The following is a 22,087-nucleotide window of genomic DNA, read 5'->3' on the forward strand; positions in this document are numbered from 1 at the left end:
CAGAGCCTGCACATCACGGAGCACAGGAAGGTGAGCCCCTACGAACAAGACCTCGCGGGACTGTCAATCACCTGCACAGTAATGATAAAACGGGAGACAAATGAAGGCAATAACTAGCAATGGGATTAGATTTATTATTTTTACAGGGCCCGGATGTGGTTGATTTGGAGCATTTGTCTTCTCTATTGTGCAAATATGGCGGTGTCGTGTAGTAGGGCCATTCTGTTAATCGGTCGTGGGTTGTAAAAAGGGCTTTGAAACTGACCAGGTCATATTCTTCAGAATCAGAATCAGAATGGGATTTATTCGCCATGAAAGCTTGCACAGACAAGGAATTTGCTTTGGCAGGAAGGTGCATACAATAAACATATAGGAACCTAAAATTTGAATATGTGGACTATCTATACTAAGGGTACATAAATTAGCAATACTAAGTGGAATTAGAATTAAATAAAATATACAATAAAATAAAATATAAGTTGGCGTAATTAATAATATAAAAATACAAATGTACAAAAAATACAAATGTACAAGATACAATTTTGTAATGCAGTGCAAAATGCAGTGTGTTTTAAGCAGGAAGTCATTAGAGTCAGTGTGGATCCTTGGCCTTGTTGAAGAGGCCAACAGCGGAAGGGAAGAAACTGTTTTAAGCAGGAAGTCATTTATTTTTACTGGTCACATGAGTGTGTGTGTACAAGTCCATGTTCGTGGAGTTTTTAGGCATACCACCTCAAACAAATCCATTCTAGGTTTAGACCATAGTTGTTACCAAGCAGGCCTGCGCATAACAGTCAATCTCATTTTGAAAGTGCATCACTTGATACCGTGTATCACTGTATTGAAATGTCATCTGACTCCTCCGGTAGTCTAATATTGTGGTAGACTTTGGCTATAAATACAGAATGTGTATGTTTATTTAGTGGCCCAGCAGGAACCCCATCAGGTGCGTGTTCCTGACAGTCCTAGCAGGGCCTACTGAACTGTTACATGCAGGTGGCCATGTGACTTTTGATTATCATTATGACACATCCAATTCTTCCAATACGATTCCAAGAAGAAAACTACTTTGAACTATGGATTCCATAATGAACAATGATTACGTTTGTTTTCCTTATGCAGTGTAATGGCATAGCTAACAAAACACCACAGTGGGCTAATGAACTGGGGGTGGCTCCCTGACTTCAGCTGAGATGAGGTAAGTGGCTCCACAGAGACTAATCACAGCTGCTGCATTGTATGTTGCAGAATCTCCAACCCTGTAGACGTATCAATTTGCAACTAAATGGAAACACGCTTGTATAGAAGATGAGAGTATAATTTAATAATAATTTTTCCCAGCATCACTTTTGCCTTTCAATCCATCTCATGCAGTGTAGCAGGAAGCTCAGCTGAAGGCAGGGATAACACAATGGCACCACAATTTAGAAAACAAACACACAGGCCTGAAAGAGCTCATAATTTAAACATCAGTCTCCCACATAACATCACACCGCTTGCACATCCCACAAGCATGTGAACCATGTAGAGTAGGCGCTAGAGTTACTGCAAACCAACGTCTGGAATGTTTTAAGAGGTGATATCGCCCCCTAGGGGAAGTAACATGTAGCACCTTTATCAGTGTTTCTACCCGCCCGTATTCTGTTTCCCAGAAATGACATGTGAGATACATTATTACCAACGAATGTTTCTAGACTTCCCTGGTTGCTCCGGCTCAACGAGTACATTAGAGAACAGGGGCCAGAGAGGTGGGGGGCAGACTGAGAGAAGCAACTGGAAACTGTCTGAGAAGCTTAGAAGTGAGGAAAGTTTCCTTGGCTGTGGGCAGATGTTGGTTGCCGTGGCAGCTGGTGTGGGTAGGCACACCTGTCTCACAGTCTCCCTCTCCTCTGGTGTTGAGGATGCGACAGATGGAGTCCGAAGGTTCTGATACAGTCCTAGGGATGCTCTCTTCAGTCTGCCAAGCGCTGGATGCCTAAAGTGGGGGCCTGGAGCCAGGAGAACACAGGACTGTGTCCAAGCCCAGCCCTCCCCAACACAGGGGTCAACTGCAAACAGACAGAGATCATACTGCACAACACGTACACTGGTACTGCCTCCCAATGGAGGAAATAAGAACTGCAGCTTTTTCAGCATTTTAACCCTTGTGTTATCTTCGGGTCATTCTGACCCATCAGTCATTGTGACCCACCGTCGTATTGCGACAAATTTACCTCATACAAAAACAAAGTGAAGGATTTTCTTTTAACCGTCGGGCTGTCTCAGACCCCCCACATTGCAAAGGTTAAAATAAAAAATAAAAATTGTTTTTGTATTGGGTAAAATTGGGTAAACACAACAATGGTTCGTTATGAACCTTTGGGTCATGTGACCCGAAGGCAGCACAAGGGTTAAAGTCCATAGAAAACGTCTTGCTGGAATGAAAGACATTGACGCCCGTTCTCGTGAAGATATGCGGTTTTTCCATCCCTCAGTTTGTACATCCAAAAGATGATCGGACAAAAAGATGATGCTGTTTGTTGAGACTGGTTCCAGGGTCTGCTTGTGATGTATCGTGTGACAGCATGATGAGCAGCCAATCGTTGAGAACCACACTGCGGAGGTCAAGGAGTTGTGTCACAACCCCAAGGCTGGGGAGTCTATCACAGAGTGGCTTGGTGACCTTTCTGTCACTTGCTGTGTGGCAAATCAATGTAGCGTTTCTATTGCAGAACAGAGACCTCATCAAGAGTGCTCAGCGGCTGATCTATTGAACTTCCTTTAACCCCGAGCTCATTTATTTGTATCTTGGACACTTTTGGCACTAATATAGTTGCCGCAAGCTATAAAAGCTACCCTGTATCGACAGAAGTTTCAACTGATGGGGAGGCAGTTGGAAGCTCGATGAAAGAGCTTACAAAATACAATAGGGATTTCTAAGACCTAACATCTTTTTCTTTCAGTTCCAACAGAATCTTGACGAGGCTTGTGTTGCGCGTGTGTCTGTGTATATTAACGGATCATCCGAGCTGTAACTGAGGACTTCTGTCTCACAGCAGCAAAACACAGCAGTTTCTCCACACAGCCGTCTTTACAGCTCCCTGAGGTACCTTTAAAGCATTTTAATGGACCCACTTACAGTACATCCAAGAAGAAAGATACTGCGGTAGCAAAAGCCTTCTGTAAGCGTGAATCGTATTTTAAATAACGTCTGTTATGGGCTAGACTTTTGAAATCCTGCAGGATGTTCGGATTCAGTGACTATCAGGCCCTATCCCTGTGCTCCCCTTAAACCTCTCAACCTGAGGAAGATAAGACCGTTTACACCTAGGACTGAATAGTGTGGAGGACCAGTCCACATAGCTTGCTACTGAATGGAGCAGGATTATTCAAGACTCATTTGTGGTGATTCACAACAGAGCAATGAAAGCACAAAGGCTGGACAGATGATGTCTCTTTCACAGTATACTATTATCAAGGCAGACAAAGCTTCTCAAATTATCAGTGAGCATCAAATGGGTCCACTGGGATCCATTTGGAGAAATAATTGTGTTTGTATTATTCATGACATTTTCAGCAAAAAGGGGAATCTATCTATGAGGAGAGTGACGTTGGGAAAACAAAAGGAGGACCGACTGGTGACATGGATGGATAACGATATTATGCTTTGCCATTTGAGTGTCTTTTACAAATGGCGGTTCGATGAGGGGGGGAAATGTGGTGCTAATCCACTTCTGGCAAACCCAAGATCGGGTACCTCAGGTCGAAAGCGGGTTTGAAGTTTAATGATGCCAGATGCCAGCTCCGCCAGCCTGCGGGCGCTAACGAGCTGGCAGCATCGGCGTCTCGGGCCATGGCGGCGGCACCTGGAAATGCAGCACGCGTTTCAAGGGGGCGGGGTCTTACCGGGGCTGTCGAAGAGGCTGCTAGAGACCCAGTAAGGCACGGAGGGCCTGAGTCTCTTTGAAGAGCGGCCCAATTTCCATATTTCATTACGCATTGCTGACTGACAAGACCCAGCCAGATGTTCTATTTTCAGCTATTTAAATTTTGACCTGCTTTCCAACCATGGATGAAAATAAATCAGATTTCATCAAAACGCAGATACCATAGATGATGACGACTTGGCACAGTTTTTGATATGGGTCTCTACCTTACTCCCTGTATGTTTGTCTAAAATGTTTTGAGAGAAACTTATCAACTTGACAATCAGAAATGGTTCCAACTGGCGTAATAAAACCCTTTTGATGCTCTCTCAAAACTAGTGAGCCTCCGACTCAAATGTAGTCCCAGTGTCCCTGAGATTTCCAGGATGATTAATTCCAATTGAATTTGTCTTGAATTGGCTGTTAAATTGCAGTGCCCTTACTCAATCCCTCACTCAAAACTACATCGACAGCCCTGACCTTTTTTGTGTGTCTGCTGCAAATGACACTTTGTCAGACTAAGTGAGGGAGCTGAGAGATCATTGTAATGGTGTAGGTACACAGAAGCATCGATAGACTCTTTGGTTTGCACTCCATGTGTATCGCGTGATAAAGATGGGTCACGTGGATCAAAAATTGAATAATCGAAAAAGTTAAGTGAACAGACACCAAGTTCAAGAAGTTCCAGTGAAGGATGGCTGAGGATTTCTCCCAATTTTCACCCCTCTCCCTAAGGAGAGAAACCAGGCCAATGAAATACAAGCGTTTAGATAAATCTATCCAGGCTGCTGCCTTAGATGCTCTCTGAAAGGAGCACACTGCAGGGGTGGGAGAGAGAGAGAGAGAGAGAGAGAGAGAGAGAGAGAGAGAGAGAGAGAGAGAGAGGGAGAGAGAGAGAGAGAGAGAGAGAGAGGGAGAGAGAGAGGAAGAGAGAGAAAGGAAGAGAGAGAGAGAAAGAGAGAGAGGAAGAGAGAGAGGAAGAGAGAGAGAGAGAGAGACAGGAGAGAGAGAGGAAGAGAGAGAGAGGAAGAGAGAGAGAGGAAGAGAGAAGAAGAGAGTGAGAGAAAGAGAGGAAGAGAAAGAGGAAGAGAGAGAGAGGAAGAGAGTGAGAGAAAGAGAGAGGAAGAGAGAGAGGAAGAGAAAGAGGAAGAGAGAGAAAGAGCGTGAGAGAAAGAGAGAAAGAGAGGAAGAGAGAGGAAGAGAGAGAAAGGAAGAGAGAGAAAGAGAGAGAGCGTGAGAGAAAGAGAGGGAGAGAAAGAAAGAGAAAGGAAGAAACCAAACAGTCACCGAGTACAAAGTATAAATGTTTTAAAAAGGGTGTGAGGGAGTATCTGGAATGCTATAGATCTGGGGAAAGCAAGATTACCATCAACACATAAGGCCATCAATCAATCCAATCCCATCCGGTATCCACGCTCCACTGTAACAGCTGGCTTCCCCCTTAGCGACTCCTACCACCAGTTTCACATTATCAACCTGTCATGCCACTGATCACAGAGGCCATTGTGCTGTACTACTACAGGCGTTAGGGTTCACATGTTGCCTGTTGAAATATATAACGTCACACATTTCAATATATAACGACTCAAAAGTACACAATAGTTACTGTTTGTACATTGCATTCCCAATTACTATACATACTGTATCACTGGTTACATTAACATAAGTGTCTCTAGTCTGTAGCCTACTGAATCTAGCGTCACCATATGCAGTCTATAACGACTGTGACAAAGTACAAAGTAATCCTTTTGATGCAAAAGACATCAGAAGAACAAATTAGAGTTGCAGTCAGTCTGAAACTCATCTGAAACAATTATTCTGGAAGGTACAGTGTGCTCCACACTCTGAAAGGGTAGGCGAGACTAGGCTTTCTATTCAAATGTGAAGGTCTCGTTGACATTTTCTTTGTCGCGTTGGCTGCTCATCCTTGTCGCACATTTGCGAGCCACAGAAATGCACAGTGTGACCTGTTGACATTTACAAACTCATCAGGCAGAGAGCGTTGACATTCTATAAGAAGAAACACAGCACACCTCCCTCTGCCAGGCCTCTTTCATCTGCTCTATTTAATGCTCTCCAGAGAAAATTATAATTGCTCACTTGAAGTAAAATAAATATATAAAAAGAAAACTGTCACCTTACAGTGAAAAGTTGTCCTGTACTTCAACCCAAGTGTGATTTCAATCTAAAGCAACTTGTGCAGCGTACTGATGAAAGTATACACTGCTGAGTCCTAACGTTTAGACCGCTCAAAGGTGAAGCAGATAACATCTACAAACAAGGCCACACGTCATGGTCTGGGTAGAGGTCGATGGTGTCAGGTGGCTGAGCGGTTAGGGAATCGGGCTAGTAATCTGAAGGTTGCCAGTTCGATTCCCGGCCGTGCCAAATGACGTGTCCTTGGGCAAGGCACTTCACCCTACTTGCCTCGGGGGGGGAATGTCCCTGTACTTACTGTAAGTCGCTCTGGATAAGAGCGTCTGCTAAATGACTAAATGTAAATAAACAACCAGTTCTCGTGTTGGATGCAGGAAAAATGCGTAGCAGATAAACAAATACACCATTGCAGACCAAGTACACCCATTCATGGCAATGGCATATTCCCTTGTGTCAGTGGCCTCTCCACAGGATAATGTGCAATGCTGCAGTGCACGCATTGTTAGGGAATGGTTTGAAGGAAACTGATGAAGTATTCAGGATGTTTCCCTGGCCTCCATATTCTCCAGATCTCCTCAGATTGAGCCTCTATGGGTTGTGGACCAACAACACATTAGGCAGGTGGCTAATGTTTGGCTCATCTGTGTATTTTTCACATGGTGAAAGTACTGCATTTGCCAATACATGTGTATTGTCAGAACCACTAGATGGAGCCCTGCAAATAATTTATTGCCAAGGATTACAATAAATACTTGCGTGAAGTCTTTTGAAGAAGTGTCTGGAAAGATATCCTGTTGTCAGTCATCTTAAAAACCTTGGAAAAACTAAATATAATACAATGACACGACGGTAGACATGACTGACTTCCAGCCAATACAATCACATTGCACTTCACACTTTTAAAAGAAACATTTAAGTATAATAGACTCATTACTCATGATACATGGATTTACATTCTGCAAATCTGTATTTTTTCTACAATAAAGAAGAAATTAGACGTTGTTTTTCTCTGTATGCAGGAGATATCTCCTTCACTTTATTGCCAACCTTAGATAACTTTACAGAATTAGAAGGAAAATAATATATATAAGATGGCAAAGAAAGTGCAATGGGACCGAATGGGGAAATTCAACAAGATAAAGAAACATTTGTGCGGGTTAGCTTCTTTACATCCATTGGGGTCAGAGTTGGGCTTTCAAAAGGTCCAGGTGTTTTCAACATGTTTTCCCCCCTAAACTTACGGCCCTGCAACACTTTGACAGAAGATACGAGTTTAGAAGTCGGGGCCGTTCTTCTTCAACTTGCTGTAGTCCATGTTTACGGTAAAGAACTAGACGAGAAGAGAAAAAACATGTTCAGAACGGCACACTCCTTAACCGCACACCCAAGTCATGGATAGTGTCTCAAGACTGGCAAGAAAATCATTTGATCAGATCAGTTACCATCAAGGTACCTATAACAAGCTTATCCTTTTTAATTAATTCAAAGCAGGGATAAGCCACCACTGACTGCAGCTCATGTACATATCTAGCTCTAGTCCCTGTCTTAAAATAGTCTTTGGAAGGAACTGTGTACACGGTCAACGTTTCTAGATCTACACTATGGGTGTATACATTCAAAGTATAGACTATGAGGAAGTTGGATTACACACAATAACAAACTGCCAAAAGATCGCACTGCAAATCACTGTTACCATACCTTGTACTGATCTGTGGCGCTCATCTTGTTCCAGGGCTCTGGGTTATTCTTGCGGTCCCAGCTGAGAAAGGATTAAGTATACTTAATTATTATTATTTATTATTTTTAATTAAACTGCTCCGTGTGAATTTCAAAGGAAACAAAACAGTTGTCGATCTGCTCTCATGTGCTGGCATTGAACTGGATCCTACACCTAGCTATCACTCGATGTTCCCTTATCATAACATTGACCCGTTTATGACCCGTGCTTGCGCTTCCATCGGGATTCTTACCAGACATGAGGGCCGAGGCCGAGACGGCCAAGGTACATCATGGACATGACCATCCCACCACCAATAAAGAAGAACAGGGGGATCAGCTGCAGTGGAGGAAGAGGAAGAGATAGGGCGGGATGTAAACACAGGAGTGTAAAGAACTCCCAGAAAACAAATATATACTTAACATTGATAATGAGGACAAACAAACATCTTATCGTAGAGCTTTGTTTAAAAGCGATCGCTCTGTCCTCACGTCACCCTTTTCGCCCTTGAGTCCGTAGGCACGTCACGTGACCTTAGATCACTTTCTCCAGCTGGCTTGTTGACAGCTAACTAAACCTAATACTATTATCCAGAATTTTTTTTTTTTAAAGTGTTCCTGTCCATTACAAAATCATCTAGTGAATATCACATACATACGAATGAATTCAAGTGAGAGTTAGCAAAACACAGCCTTTTGAACGAGTGGACAGCGTGACCTAGGGCCGGGGTACTGCCGGTAGCTTCGGTAGCTAATGTGACTACTAGCTCATGTTAGCTACAAATATAGCCAACTACAAAACGCTACACAACGCAAGTAATGTCAAATTGTTTAAACGTTCAATTAAAATCAGTATTAAGGATAAAAAAATGTTTAAAAAAACTCTACATTTGAATCGTGCCAGGGATTAACAAAATTGACCATCTTGTTTAGCAATTTAGCTAGTCTAGGCTACGGATACGAAACGTGCCACAAAAAAGTATCTACATAAAGCATATACCCTTCATTATAAAACAACCGTACTTACAGCGGGGTGGGATTTAAGTTGCTTGCTGACGGTACCTAGCATTCTGGCGTTTGTATGGGTTTATTTATCCCAACTGGTACCGCAATAACTGGATTGACGTTGGCCTTGCCAAAAAGGGTGAGAAATAATACCGATGACTCTACTGCCCGATCACTACATAAAATGGGGTCCTATTTGCTGCCCGTGCTGCCTGACTGGTAATGTCCCATATCATTCGTTTATATAGTAATTTTGAATAAACCAACATTTAATCAATTATTACACGCGCGACTGAGGTTCCTTTAAATCTATAGAATATTATAATATGGTTAAGAGGATATAGCGATTACCTTTATTTTCATCTGGCAATATTTTCACATCAAACTCAGTAAAACCATCGTAAATTATTTCTGATGTTTCTAATTTATTATAAAGCGTATGCTTGCTCAATTAGTCTGATCCCATGTCATAGAAGTTTATCTAATTAGAATAGTCAGAATGAGAGTAATTTAAGATATTTTTTGCATCTCAATGTCGATCAATGTCATCTGTAGTGACTCACATCACAGCATTCCATAGGTGTCAGAACCTGATATTCTGCCAATAATGCAGCTTTCTCCACTATTTGAAGTCAGTGTCAGCCAAGCATATAAGTAACTAGCTAGATGTATCTACTAACTATATCATTTGTGATATAGTATATTAGTAGTTAGTATATAGTTAAATGGCTTACTGATCTTTCCGTTACCGATTTCCTGAGCATAGCTAGGATTTTGAACCAGAGCAGAAGTCGTTTGCCGTTTAGTCATCGGTAGCCTAGTATTGTGTATATTGGGAATCGACCACTGATTAGTCAAATTCCTAACTCGGTTTGTTGCCTAGCCTACTCCATTCTCTCAAGTGCGACAGATCGCCCTCCATATATTGTCTATTGATATTGCCGTTTATAAATATTTGTGTATCCGGCCATACACAACACAATATATACAATGACACAGGCGTGACGAACGTTGCCCATATATTTTTTTTATACCACTCGGTTTTAATTCTCTTACAAAGAACCCTGTATTAGCCTCTTTTTTTAAACAGTCCAAGAATACTTTAATAGACAAAAGAAAGTTGTGAAAACATTTGAGTCTTTGATGACAAAGTGTTTCCCTTTTAATGTAAATATTTCCTTAACATTTTTAATGTAAATGATTTTTAACTGGATATGAAATGACAGTTTCATACAATGTAATCAAAGTTATCCGTCATCCAAGATATGAATAAAAGTGCTGGAATGAGTAAACAAAAAGAGGTGTGCTATAGTTAACATGTCCAAGAAGGGCATCTTGTGTACTTCTCAAACATACAAATACGAGCAAAACCGTTGAAAACCAGACATTCTGTAATGTCGAGTACCCCAGGTAAATACTGGAGATAAGATTTCAGTAGGCTGCAATCATGCTGGTTCTGACGCCTTTTCACTTCTTCAGTTCCTGTCTTCATTCAGTCCAATGTCCTCCTCACAAGCAGGTAAATTAATTTAAAATATGAATGGAAATAAACCATAAGCTATTGGCACATACCTCTGCAGGGAGGGAAGAAAATAAGATATTGTGGCTACTGCTAAGCCTTACACTTTCAGTTTGTCTGCCTGTCAGAATGTTCCAGATTAGTGTGTTGTCTTCTTGGGTGTCTTGCCAAATTTGGCATCCAGACCAAGACCTAGAATAAGAAATCACACGGTACGGTTTACAAAGACAAGCTGGGCAGAGACAAAAGATGTGTAATCAGCCAATCAAATACTCCCAAGATGTAAAGGCAGGAGTGAAAGCAGGAGCACAGGGTGGAGAGTGAGAGACAGACTGAAACAGACAGCAAAGCAGAGACTGAGCCAGAATTAACAAGTTGGTGTTGATGCTCACCAAGGAACACCAGAATAGTACCGCACCACTGCATGGTACTTATGACGTTGCCAAACAGAATGACAGAGCCGAGGATGGTGAAGAACTTCCGTGTTGTCGTGACGATGGAGCAGGTAAGCGGCCCAAAGTACACGACCGTCATGAAGATGAAGGTCTATTGGAGGCAAAGGAATGAATGGCTGTAGAATCTGTCTGTAAGGTTTGCATGTTGGGACACTAATAACGTCACGCATTATCATTGTATTAGACAACCACACACACACACGGCCAACAATGCACACATTTAAGACCTACCTGGCCTAAAGCACTTGTCAATCCAAACAGAAGGATGTTATAGAGGATGCTGGGATGGCGTTCAGTGAAGCTCAGGAAATCCCACACCTCACCTGTCCACAAAACACCTGGGGATGGGGGTAATAGGAAGTGACACGCATGAAGATATATTCATTTTAGACATTCAAACTACTCTTTTAACAACTATTGTCTGTTCAAAACGAATTTACAGGATTTAGCCAGCAGTCAACATAATGGTTCCAGGAAAAATTGCTTTCTCAATTGCAACTGTTGGAGGAGGGCACCCTCTAGTGGCAGTGAGCAGTAACAGTAGTTCTGTAGTTCTCTGGTGGTGGAAGGAAGCATAATGCTGTGTTCACACCGAAAGCAAAGAGAATTATGATTCGAGATTACATGTGAAGTCAATGCAAACATGCTTTAAAAAATACATGTTCACATTTTTTATAATTTCTGGCTCCTAGAGATGAAATGAAAGCGAAGCGAAAATTAGCTTCTTCGTGTGAATAATTCGCGTTGCGTTTGGTGTGAACACAGCACGAGAGTTACGAGTACCTATGAATGGGTAGACTCACCGAGTCCTAACACCAGGGTGGACCACATGTTGATGTTTAGCATCATGTGATTGGCTCCAGTCTGGAAGCGACTCCGCATGTGGTCCTGAGCCACACCCGTCAAACCATCCATCGTCAGAGACATCAACTGAGGCAGAGAGGGAAACAGTGTCACTCACAGACATGCCAAAAGAGACACACACACACAAGGAGCCAACAAGGACACACAGAAAGACAATGACTGCAAATAGGATCTGACATGTTGAATAGTACATTGAATGGCTTGGACTCACCAATAGCACCTCCCCAAAACCAAAAACGTGGTCATCTGTAGAAGCTGAGCTCTTGTTGGGTTTGTAGAGGAACAGGGCCACCCCACTCACAATCAACAAAACACAGAGGTACTTAGCCAAGGGGTACCTTTTCCTCAGTATTGTCACACCGAGGATCATTACTGTGGAATCAAAAACAGAGAAGGAGGTTACTGGAACATTACTAATTGCTGTACATAGCATGCATCATAGGCGTTATACATTTACATTTAGTCATTTAGCAGACGCTCTTATCCAGAGCGACTTACAGTAAGTACAGGGACATTCCCCCGAGGCAAGTAGGGCGAATTGCCTTGCCCAAAGACACAACTTAATTTCGCACGGCCAGAATCGAACCGGCAACCCTCTGATTAATAGCCCAATTCCCTAACCGCTCAGCCACCTGACTCCCTGTTATACACATTGGGAGGACTGTGGAAAAGAGAGGACTAGTGTGACTGTGGAATGGACAGGAGACCACAGTGTTTGCATATTGCGACAGAGCGAGGCACAAGATAACCCTTTTGGAAAGTGCAAACCAAGCCAATTCACAGCACACAGTACAGTAAAACTACAACTCATGGAGTGATTTGCTTAAAAAGAGTGGTGAGGGTGGGGAACAAGGCCTGTGATATTTGCATTTACACATATCCTGAAAGCAGAACATGTGCTTCCAGACACTTTTCACTAAACATGTTTAATCGTATCTGAATAATGACTGTAGGGGATCATTTAAAAAAATCTTCTTTCAAATTGAACAAAATCGTTTATAGTGTGTCTTGTTCTTAACAGACAAGACAAATCCCTTAAACCTGTGGGCTGGTCACTCAAATTAGTTAAACAGTTATGTTATGTGGTGTTGGTGGTGGTGGTAGGGAGGGAGGTGGGGAGGGAGTGACAAGATAAGCAAGAGGTTGGTAAATCTGAGAGAAAAAAAAGGGAAATATACAGTAATATCAAACAAACCTGGGATGGGTTTGCAGGACTTCCCCAACACCTATAAACACAGAGAATATACATGATTACAACAACCATACATCTGGAAGCTGTAATTACAAAGAGGAAAAGACAGTTGGGCTTACCTGTGTCGGGTAGTTGACATACAGAAGGGCAGAGTTGCTGGAAACCATGGCTCCCAGATAGGAGAGGGAACAGAGGCCATAGAGCCAGCTCTTGGTGTGATCCGTTGTAGAGCCCTCAAAAAACTGGATTACTGACGAGGAAGGGCAACGGATGCAACAATCACTCAAGGGTAAATGATCAAAACAAGTTAAAAACAGCGATAGCACGTATTGAAACCATCTCTAAGATATTCTAATGAAGCAGACACTAGGCTTTGGGCAGTATACTCACAGATCCAGGCAAATATAGAGTTGATGATGCACTGAATTAAAACCAAGGTTGTTGCAAATCGGAACTTCTCCTTTTGGTCACCTTGGCCATACTGTCCTCTTGTGCTGAGATAACAGGACCAAGATCATTACAGAGCTACAATTTATACAGTCTGTATGCAACTGGATTATCAGAGACAGATGGTATAGAAATGGTCAATTTAAGTTGTTCAAGGTTAAGCGTAAATCGCCGCTTAACCTTGAACAACTTAAATTGACCATTAAGCGGAAAGACATGGAGTCAGGTGGCTGAGCGGTGAGGGAATCGGACTAGTAATCCGAAGGTTGCCAGTTCGATTCCCGGTCATGCCAACTGATGTTGTGTCCTTGGGCAAGGCATTTCACCCTACTTGCCTCGGGGGAATGTCCTTACTGTAAGTCGCTCTGGATAAGAGCGTCTGCTAAATGACTAAATGTAAATGTAATGTAAAGCCATTCAATAGTTCTTGTGGCAGAGTGGACCTCCGACCAGTGCCAAAACATTAGCTATAAGAAGATATGGTGCATGGCTGCATACCATAAGAGTTCATACTTCTTCATTTCGCTAGTTACAAAGTAATTGTATTCAGAGCTATCAGACACAAAACATAGCATTGGGCAATCATAAATGGAAAAATGCACGACTGAATACCAGCGTTGCAATGAATACAACCGTACACAAGGTGAGGTAACATGTGGCAACGGCTTACTTACATTGTTTCTTGCAATATGCCATAGTAGAAATAACAAACAAAAACTCCGAGGAAACAGACAATGAATCGTAGTCGCTCATTCTGAAGAAGCGAGTTCTTCCCTTTTCCTGAGGCCATTCTGTCCCCGAGAACTCCGGGTATGGTAACCGATACGACACCACTCCCCGTACCCCGTAAACCAACGTCCCGCTCCACTATCCCAGATGTCACAAGTCCGGAAATGGTGACGCCGAAGGGGATTTGATGGTCCCTTTAATTATACTTAATAATTCACCCTAAAATCCCGTCTACTTGCAAGACTCGGATAGTGTTAGCTAGCTAGATATCAATCTTTAATAGATGGAATTATAGAGTAGCCATTGTCCATTCAATTTACTCCGTTTCTGAAACGGAGTAATTTGACCCTAGACCAACATAAAGTTAATGTTATTCGCTTCTCATTCAGTCAATCTTCTGTCAGTGATAACCGGTGTAAATTTGGAATGTTTTCATTGAGCATATGGACGCGTCAGAAAATAATGGGATTGAGGACCCGAAGATTAGGAGTCAAGGAGTGGAAGGATTTGCCTACTGTTTCAGCACAACACAGTGCACCATAACAAACTTGGTAATGACATAGGATTTTTGTCATACTGAATTCAAGTGATCTTACTGTAGCACATCATTTTGGATGGTTGCACACAGCTGCGAATACATAAATTCAGAATCATTTACGTGGAAAAATTTACGATTGCAAAAATGTGGCAAAATATACAGCCTCCTATTCAGATATGTGGGGGCCTTTCTTGGAAGGGTCGCATAACATTTAGTCGTTTTAGGATGTGTACGAATTGTATTGGTCCAAATAAGGCCTGATTAGACCAATGAGTAAAGACATTTTGTTGAAAAGGCGGGGCTGGACAGCTACACGTGTCCATGGAAGAAGTTGTCAACAAAGACGGGCTTACACGGTTATAGTACATGAATCGTCACTCATTACCATTTTATTAATTTATTTATTATTATTAGTGTCCGCAACTAACATGCGTATAAAACGTCTAGAAAGGTATATTGAATCATAAAAAATTCACAATAGACAATTCTAATACTTGTCATTTCACATCTCAAAAACAAGTGAATTCTCAAATAATAGTGAAAAAAAATTTGAACTACACAACACGTTTTGGTGATGAACGCAGGTCATAATACCACAAATGCACATCAATGCCAACCTAAACACTGACACATTGATGGGTCCAAACAAAGTGAACATTGGCAGAACTTCCATCAGTGACCAGAAACTCACGGGAGACTAAGTTACAGCAACAAACCAACTGTAAACCAAAGAATTATAGCTAGATATCATTTAGAAGAACACAAAACACATTTCAAAGATAAATGAGTATAAAAACAGTACCATAAACATCCAAACCCAAATATATCCCTTCCATGCTTTTAATACTTCACCTAAGTGCTAGCATTGGAGTTTAAACTGAGTTTACAGCCTTTCACAACAAGTATATTTTCAACAAAAACAAAACAAGTTTTGAAAGTTTATAGGTTACAAACTTATGAAATCATCAAACCAACCCAGAATCAAGGTTTTCTGTCAGACTGTGACTAAAAAGCACTTTGAGCTCATCTTCTGCTAAACCTAGAAAAATGTGGTTGTGGGTAATATCCAAATTAAAGCCTAGTTCATGACTTTTGCCACCCCAAAAAATGAAATGGTAGCATTTGACAAACTTTATTTTTGTTTATGTAATCCTTTTTTCTACCTCTTTATAGAGTTGATAATCATTTGTCAAATGGTTAAGTCTACCTTATAATATTAATTATGATCATTATCATAGCCTGAACATATAGTATAAAAATATTCTTTACACATTCAAACACAATTCTTGCAGAGGGTGTGCCTTGTAGGGATGTTTGGTTCCATTTGAAGCCCTATCACAAAAAAAGCTCAGATGGCAGAGTTCATATTCAGTCTCACAGAGACAACTCTGTAGACATAAATTCTCACCGCTTTCGAACTTGATCAGATTTAAATCACAGCGTTCTTCATAGCCTGGACAGCATTTGACAGCAAAAAGGCTAAAACCCATCTGTCTTTGAAACTAAATTTCTCCTCACATCTAAAGAAATCTTTTTTTTTTTTTTTTTTTTACATGGTGGAGTCTTGGAAAGGTCCACTCAGATACCCCCCTACAGCATGCACTGGTGCTTGATAGGAGACTGAGCCTTGACCAGAGCAGCCAGTCACGGGCGAGACCGTCAGGCCGCGGAAGAGAAGGTCCATGGAGGGCAGAAGAGGCTTCAGCAGACTAACAGGACAGAAGGCGGAGCCTCCATGGGGGGTAAAGTTCACCTTGTTGGGGTCAGGGCAGGAAGGCTTGATGACAGGCTCACCTTGATTGGGCGACCTAGCATTAACAGAGTGGGAGACGAGGAAAACAGTTAGCTATTCGGTCCAAAATGTATTTTTGGTTCTGTGAGTGTCCACACAGCGTTAGTATTACTCACAATGCCTCTTCACACACGCACACTCTTTCACATCCCTCAGGAGGTTCCCTTTGGAAGGAGTAGGTCTTGTTGGGACGAGGGGAAGATGAGGACTGGAATATGGAGGGGTCCAGAACCACAAGAGCTGGTGTGGGAGAGGGGCACAAGGTCTCACTGTCCACATGGTCTGCATAGAAAACACGGGAACATCCATGTGTTTTCCAGATCAGACTCACTGATGTAAATATATTGGCATGAAATGGTCCCTTCACTGACCTGACTCTCCCATGAGGCAGGGGGACTGGGATGGGGAGAGGAGACCCGGGTCCAGGGGGACGGGTGATGGGTCACTCTGAGAACCGCTGCTGTATCGCTGGGCAGGAACAGGGGCTCGGTGTCCATCTGGGACCTCCAGAATCTAAACAGAAGAAGAAAAAAACGTTGGGGAAAGACGACAAGAGCCTAAGAACAACAACTAATTTACTTTCCGTGGGATGACTTAGAGGGGGCTGCAATGGGAGGATACACCTGAAACTACGGCGAAGGTCATTGTGGTAGATGTGGGTTAGGTTTGAGTGAACCACTAAGTGGATCTAAGCTGTGCTCACCTTGTGTTGGTCCTCTGGGATCTCAGACACAAACACACCCTCCAGCTCCAGGTTAAGACCTTCGACGCTGCGCCGCAGTCGAGGAGCCAGTCTGCTCAGCGGCATCAGAGAGTGTGTCTGGGAAGTAAACAGTAAAAGTGCTTAGGCTCACACTTGAATGCAGGAAAGGGTGTATTAAAAGGCTGTGGTGTTTAACGAGAGCCAGTCTGTGTGTGTCTATATGTGCTAGACTGAGATAATATGTTTCCCTGTGCATTTCTGCAATAGCATGGCAGTGATGAAGGCAGCTTGATGACACCAGCTCCTAAGAAAAGCTGAGCTGTTTATATATTACTGTTGCTAGCTCCTCCCTGTTCTGCCTTAGAGACTAGGCTCAAACAACTGCATGTTAGAGTCCTACCCTTCATAATGTCACGGGCAAGACACACCTTTCACATAACTACAGCATGTTAAGACAAAAACCCATTTCTGCCGAAGTACACACATGTTCATACATTTCATGATTCTGGGATCACGTGGAAGGCTATTTGACTCTAGATTAGCAATCCATAAACATGCAGAATCATTTCTCAAAACTAACGTAAGATGTTATAAAAGCGGCCTAGCTGTCGTAAGCGTGCAGGCAGACGGCGGGCTATGGAGAGGGCTGTGTCTCTGGTACCTGGGTGAATCCTGGTACGGGGCCTCCAGGTACAGGGTGGTGAGGCCGCTCACAACCTCCCGAGGGTGGAGCGTGTCGGGACCGCTTCTGCAGCTGGTGCCTGAGCGTGGCCACCTGAGGGGAGAACCAGCACAGAGAGAAGGTGTCAAGGCTTCAATGTAGACGGACAGAAAAAGTTCATGTTCATCGGCATGAGAGGCATTTTTATAAAAATGGAGGGCTAACTCGGACAACAGCCGAGGGAAAACGAAATCTGCCTAACGACGATGGGGTCGTCATGGCGTGTTTGAGTGACAGGGCAACTGTTCCGACTGCCATCCACTCTTGACACGAAGGATTTTACTGACCTCCCTCAAGTGTTCCGCACTGCCCCACGACGCGGAGCGCTTGTGCCCACCGATACTCCTCCTCCCCCGGGTCTCCTCTGCCCAGGAGCTGGGCGTCTATGGAGGGACGAGAAAAAAAGAGCGTATCACCAGTAGCCAGACTTGTCATCGAAAGGGGAATGCCAGTCAAGAAACAGACAGATAAAAGCTTTTTCCTCTTCCAAGCCGTGGGCGTGCTTAAACTAGGTGGACCCACACCGCTTGTTATTTCACAGTGGGGTTTAGTACTGACATTTGCACAGCAGCAGATCTGCTTTTCTATAGTTTCAGAACAGAAGTGGTGCCCCACATCTGTCTCAAACACCTGCTATACCGTACACAGCTGTGTAGATGAGAGAGGGGGGTTAGGGGGGGGAAACAACTATTACTGAGCCTGACAACACTCCCTCAACAGAGAAGCCTGGTGCACACAAACACACGACACAAACCCAACAACCGCAGCACAGCGCGGCGGAACGCCAACTCGACAAACTGAAAACACGACACGTCACGCAGACGATAAGCCAGCTGTCGGCAGAGAGACGCCGTCTTCCTCGCAGCTTTCCGAGACTTCCTACGTTCGCATGCGACAGGAGAAGGGGCCACGCCGTTGCCGTGTTCCTACCGACATCTTGACACAAGCTCCTGCCGCTCTACCCACAGGCCTCGGGGCTGCTGGGGACAGACAGGAAGTGGCTGTTTGGTGGTTCATCAGACGGGCCTTGTGCCGAGTTGTTCCACCAGTTCACCTCGTCCACACACGCTCTAGCTGCTTCACAGGCTTGGCATCCACACGATCCACCGGCTACTGGTCTCCTGGTAACCTGGGAGTCTCCAGCCTGAACTGGAGCAACACTCGCCTCACAACTCTCCGGTCAGACGCCTCTCGCCAAGCTCCGCTCGGATGTCATAATCCACTCAAGCAGGGAGCTAAATTTGTAAACAGAAACACTGACGCCATCCACTGCCCTATGTGATGGACCTCATGGTCAGGGAGCCTGGCTAAATAAGTCATAGAGGGAGACCAGTCAGTCACACACTGACGCTGGTGTAGTATTACAGCCCACTCCCCCACCCCACAAAAAAAAAAAACAGGCAATCACGGGACACAAGCCTATAAAAAGATCTGTAAGAGGTGGCCAAATATTCTGAACATGTCTAATATTTCCTTAGCCGGTTCAGCCTGGGCTTTGACGGTTTAAACACACAGCGGTGCGAGTGTGTGTTTTACATGATGAGTCTGGAAGGCGCTGCGGAGAGGAGCCGGGGAAACTAGCGTGGAACTGCCCAAGAAGAGAGGGGGGGGGGAGGGGGGGTCTGTGTATTGAGGTCAGGGAGGGTCTTTTCCACACAATGGAGTGCAGGGGGGGGGGGGTTTGTTCAGCTGAAACCGCGTCAGAACCGAAGATGCAGAGCGGTTATGTGAGCTGAGTCTGTGCTCTAGAGGGGGGTAGGTGCCGTAGAGAGGGGGGGGGGGAAAGGGTAGAGCAGAAAAAGTTGTAAAGAACAAAACAAGCCTTTCCAGTTGGCTGCCCTTTCTCTGACAGCTTCAAACTGTAACTGGCCCGACACCTGTGCAGGCGACCTCTGATACGCTCACTTGAAATCCTCAAAATAGACAAAGACAATCAGATTACACTGTATAGTACCTATTAAATACCCCACGATGAGCCTTTAGGCCACATTAAACAGTCTCTGGCTCAAGCTGTTGTAAACCACCAAAACACTTACTGCATGTATTCTCATGTCCAGAGTGTCACCGCATCAAGGTTTTACTTACTATGTTAACTTTACTGTGTCATAAATAAACTCACCTGTGTAGCTTTATCGTTAAAACAGGTGACGTCCATGCTCTCTGTCTCTTTGGGCCACTGGCCTTGAAGATAAGGACCCACAATGGCATCAAGGGAGAGCGTGCGTCGAATGGTTGGCTTTGGTGGCCGAGACTTGGTCCTGTCCACTGTGGAGAACAAACGGAAGGTGACATTATTAACCCTCGTGCTGCCTTCGGGTCACATGACCCAAAGGTTCATAACGAACCATTGTTGTGTTTACCCAATACAAATAATTTTCTTTTAACCATTCCAATGTGGGGGGTCTGAGACAGCCCGACAGTTAAAAGAAAATGCTTCACTTTGTTTTTGTATGAGGTAAATTTGTCGCAATACGACGGTGGGTCACAATGACTGATGGGTCAGAATGACCCGAAGATAACACAAGGGTTAAACGGGAGCTGGATCTGCCGTGCTTAGTGTTATACTTCACTGACCCAGTGTAATAAAGATGGTATCATGTTCATCTTACAGTAACAATGCCTATGAAACAGATAAAGATTATCCCATTCTTAACAGACATAAAACAAGGGATTACAAAATGGCCTCCACCCCCCCCCCCCCCCCTCCTTTTTCCTGTCAGCCTTCCTGTTAGGCCCTGACGAGAATGTAGGTTGTTTGAGGCGAGTGTGTTTATGATCGCCATCTTGGATCGATGATGGCTGCCTCAGTCGTTAGGCGCGTTAGATAGTCCACATATTTAAAGATAGTCCACATATTTAAATTTTTGGTATATGTTTATTGTATGCACCTTCCTGCCAAAGCAAATTCCTTGTCTGTGCAAACTTTCATGGCGAATAAATTCCATTCTGATTCTGATTCTTTAACCAACTCTTTGTAATCTATGTCAGGTGTGAGCCAAACCACAGGGTTTAGAGAAAAGCCACGCAAAGACATGAAGCACAAAACTGGCAACGATTGCTCCTCTGCAGCGCACAGACCATCCAGGTCACTCCTCCACAGATACCCCAGACCCTCCGGCCCACTTCCCAGGCATCCAGTATAAATAAACAGCACAAGCACTTGAGCAACACTGTTACAGAATGCTTTTAAGGGCGCACAGGGAGGCTGCAGGGTTTTGACTGGGTATTATATCAGGACACGCAGGAACAAAAACACACCAAGCCCCTGATGCTTTGGCAGTGGTCAAAAAGGGTAAAAAATGTCAAAGTGCATAGGGTTACCCTGGTGATCATGATGGACAAAAAGCTATGCAAAACCTCAAGTGCTTCTAATGCATCTTTAAGAGAATGATGACTGGAAACTGAGGATTGAAAACGATAAGGGGATGTTAGTAGATCTCATGAGAATGTGGACTAATGTCAAGATGATTCTTGCATGCTACAACTTGCCCAGATCTGCGCTTTATCTGTAAAGTAACATACATAGCCAGTTCAGCCCAAAATAAAAGTTCAAAAGTTATGAGGTCATCTTAGCTTGCAAATGTTTTTTTTCCCCTTCTTCAGAATCTCTGAGAGTATAAAAAAAGTTATATGCAATGTCTGATCAAAACATACTGATCTTTTGGAAAACATGAGCTAAATCAATTAATTTTACAAATAGTTTGTAGCCTACATAATTCCTGATTCCTGCATAGTCATAACAGGTTATAGGATTTTAAAATAACAATACAAGTTAAGTCCTGTGCTAAAAGATGATGACAAGAAAATATATTAATATTCTAGCACCCAATATATATTCTAGCGTTCTGGCTGCATAATTACCCGTCTTGACATCTTTGCAGTGCGGTTTATTGTGGAGTTGGAAGGGGACAGTGGCCCTCAGAGGTTGAAGACACGGAGGGTTTCCCCCCCGTATCGCACCACTTCTACACGACATCTCCAAAGTGCAAAAGCAGCAGACCTCACTTGACACTTTTTACCCTACGACTTGAGTATAGTTCTATACGGATACAGCAACCGCTCCTCCTTTTTAACTTCAATGGAAAACTTTAATATTTCATGCTTGAATTCGATGGCTATTCAACATCATGCCTCACGTCTCAGCTAGCCACAGCCAGCCAGCCTTTTGTGATGGCCATGATTTCCCCTCAACTTCTGTCGTCATCAAAGAAGTAAAATGTCTTATAGTAGCAGGTTAGGCACGTAGTTATGACCACACCATCCTACGAATCAACTCGTTTCTTCAATATAAGTGGACTATTTGGCTTTTTTAACTACTTATATAAACCCTAACACTACGAGCTG

General features: G+C 43.4%; 3 protein-coding genes across 5 annotated transcripts; all 3 read right to left on the minus strand.

The window, feature by feature from the left end:
* Nucleotides 1-7,061: 7,061 nt before the first annotated feature.
* ndufa4a (NDUFA4 mitochondrial complex associated a) lies at nt 7,062-8,965 on the minus strand. The gene is made up of 4 exons (XM_067233109.1): nt 8,806-8,965; nt 8,033-8,118; nt 7,761-7,821; nt 7,062-7,392 (listed from the first exon to the last, which is right to left on the minus strand). The coding sequence occupies exons 1-4, from the start codon at nt 8,845-8,847 to the stop codon at nt 7,336-7,338; spliced, it is 246 nt and encodes an 81-aa protein (XP_067089210.1). The 5' UTR covers nt 8,848-8,965; the 3' UTR covers nt 7,062-7,335.
* An 833-nt stretch (nt 8,966-9,798) lies between these two features.
* On the minus strand, nt 9,799-14,417 carry slc35b1 (solute carrier family 35 member B1). The gene is made up of 9 exons (XM_067232975.1): nt 13,935-14,417; nt 13,204-13,307; nt 12,933-13,063; nt 12,817-12,847; nt 11,833-11,993; nt 11,561-11,687; nt 10,989-11,095; nt 10,695-10,848; nt 9,799-10,494 (listed from the first exon to the last, which is right to left on the minus strand). The coding sequence occupies exons 1-9, from the start codon at nt 14,048-14,050 to the stop codon at nt 10,442-10,444; spliced, it is 984 nt and encodes a 327-aa protein (XP_067089076.1). The 5' UTR covers nt 14,051-14,417; the 3' UTR covers nt 9,799-10,441.
* A 491-nt stretch (nt 14,418-14,908) lies between these two features.
* fam117aa (family with sequence similarity 117 member Aa) lies at nt 14,909-22,074 on the minus strand. 3 transcript variants are annotated; one of them, XM_067233526.1, is made up of 8 exons: nt 21,605-22,074; nt 19,863-20,008; nt 18,031-18,126; nt 17,684-17,797; nt 17,023-17,139; nt 16,691-16,832; nt 16,436-16,559; nt 14,909-16,335 (listed from the first exon to the last, which is right to left on the minus strand). In XM_067233526.1, exons 1-8 carry the CDS (start codon nt 21,717-21,719, stop codon nt 16,077-16,079), a joined length of 1,113 nt encoding a protein of 370 aa, XP_067089627.1. In that variant the 5' UTR covers nt 21,720-22,074; the 3' UTR covers nt 14,909-16,076. The 3 variants fall into 3 exon arrangements, with proteins under 3 accessions (XP_067089627.1, XP_067089626.1, XP_067089628.1); XM_067233525.1 differs by having other exon boundaries at nt 16,436-16,601; nt 21,605-22,073; XM_067233527.1 differs by lacking the exons at nt 19,863-20,008; nt 21,605-22,074 and adding an exon at nt 18,674-19,034 and having other exon boundaries at nt 16,436-16,601.
* Between the last annotated feature and the right edge of the window lie 13 nt (nt 22,075-22,087).

This window comes from Osmerus mordax, chromosome 3 (genome assembly GCF_038355195.1).
Source record: "Osmerus mordax isolate fOsmMor3 chromosome 3, fOsmMor3.pri, whole genome shotgun sequence".
NCBI classification, from domain to species: Eukaryota; Metazoa; Chordata; class Actinopteri; order Osmeriformes; family Osmeridae; genus Osmerus; species Osmerus mordax.

Coding starts and splice junctions, on each gene's coding strand:
- ndufa4a (XM_067233109.1), bottom strand. CDS start 8,847: ATGCTAGGTACCGTCAGCAAGCAACTTAAATCCCACCCCGCT. Junction 8,119..8,805: donor AACTTAAATCCCACCCCGCT/GTAAGTACGGTT, acceptor CCTCCACTGCAG/CTGATCCCCCTGTTCTTCTT. Junction 7,393..7,760: donor GCGCCACAGATCAGTACAAG/GTATGGTAACAG, acceptor CTTCTCGTCTAG/TTCTTTACCGTAAACATGGA.
- fam117aa (XM_067233525.1), bottom strand. CDS start 21,719: ATGTCGTGTAGAAGTGGTGCGATACGGGGGGGAAACCCTCCGTGTCTT. Junction 17,140..17,683: donor CCGTACCAGGATTCACCCAG/GTACCAGAGACA, acceptor TTTACTTCCCAG/ACACACTCTCTGATGCCGCT. Junction 16,336..16,435: donor TGCGTGTGTGAAGAGGCATT/GTGAGTAATACT, acceptor TGTTAATGCTAG/GTCGCCCAATCAAGGTGAGC.
- slc35b1 (XM_067232975.1), bottom strand. CDS start 14,050: ATGGCCTCAGGAAAAGGGAAGAACTCGCTTCTTCAGAATGAGCGACTA. Junction 10,849..10,988: donor TGACAAGTGCTTTAGGCCAG/GTAGGTCTTAAA, acceptor TGCCTCCAATAG/ACCTTCATCTTCATGACGGT. Junction 10,495..10,694: donor TACTATTCTGGTGTTCCTTG/GTGAGCATCAAC, acceptor TTCTTATTCTAG/GTCTTGGTCTGGATGCCAAA.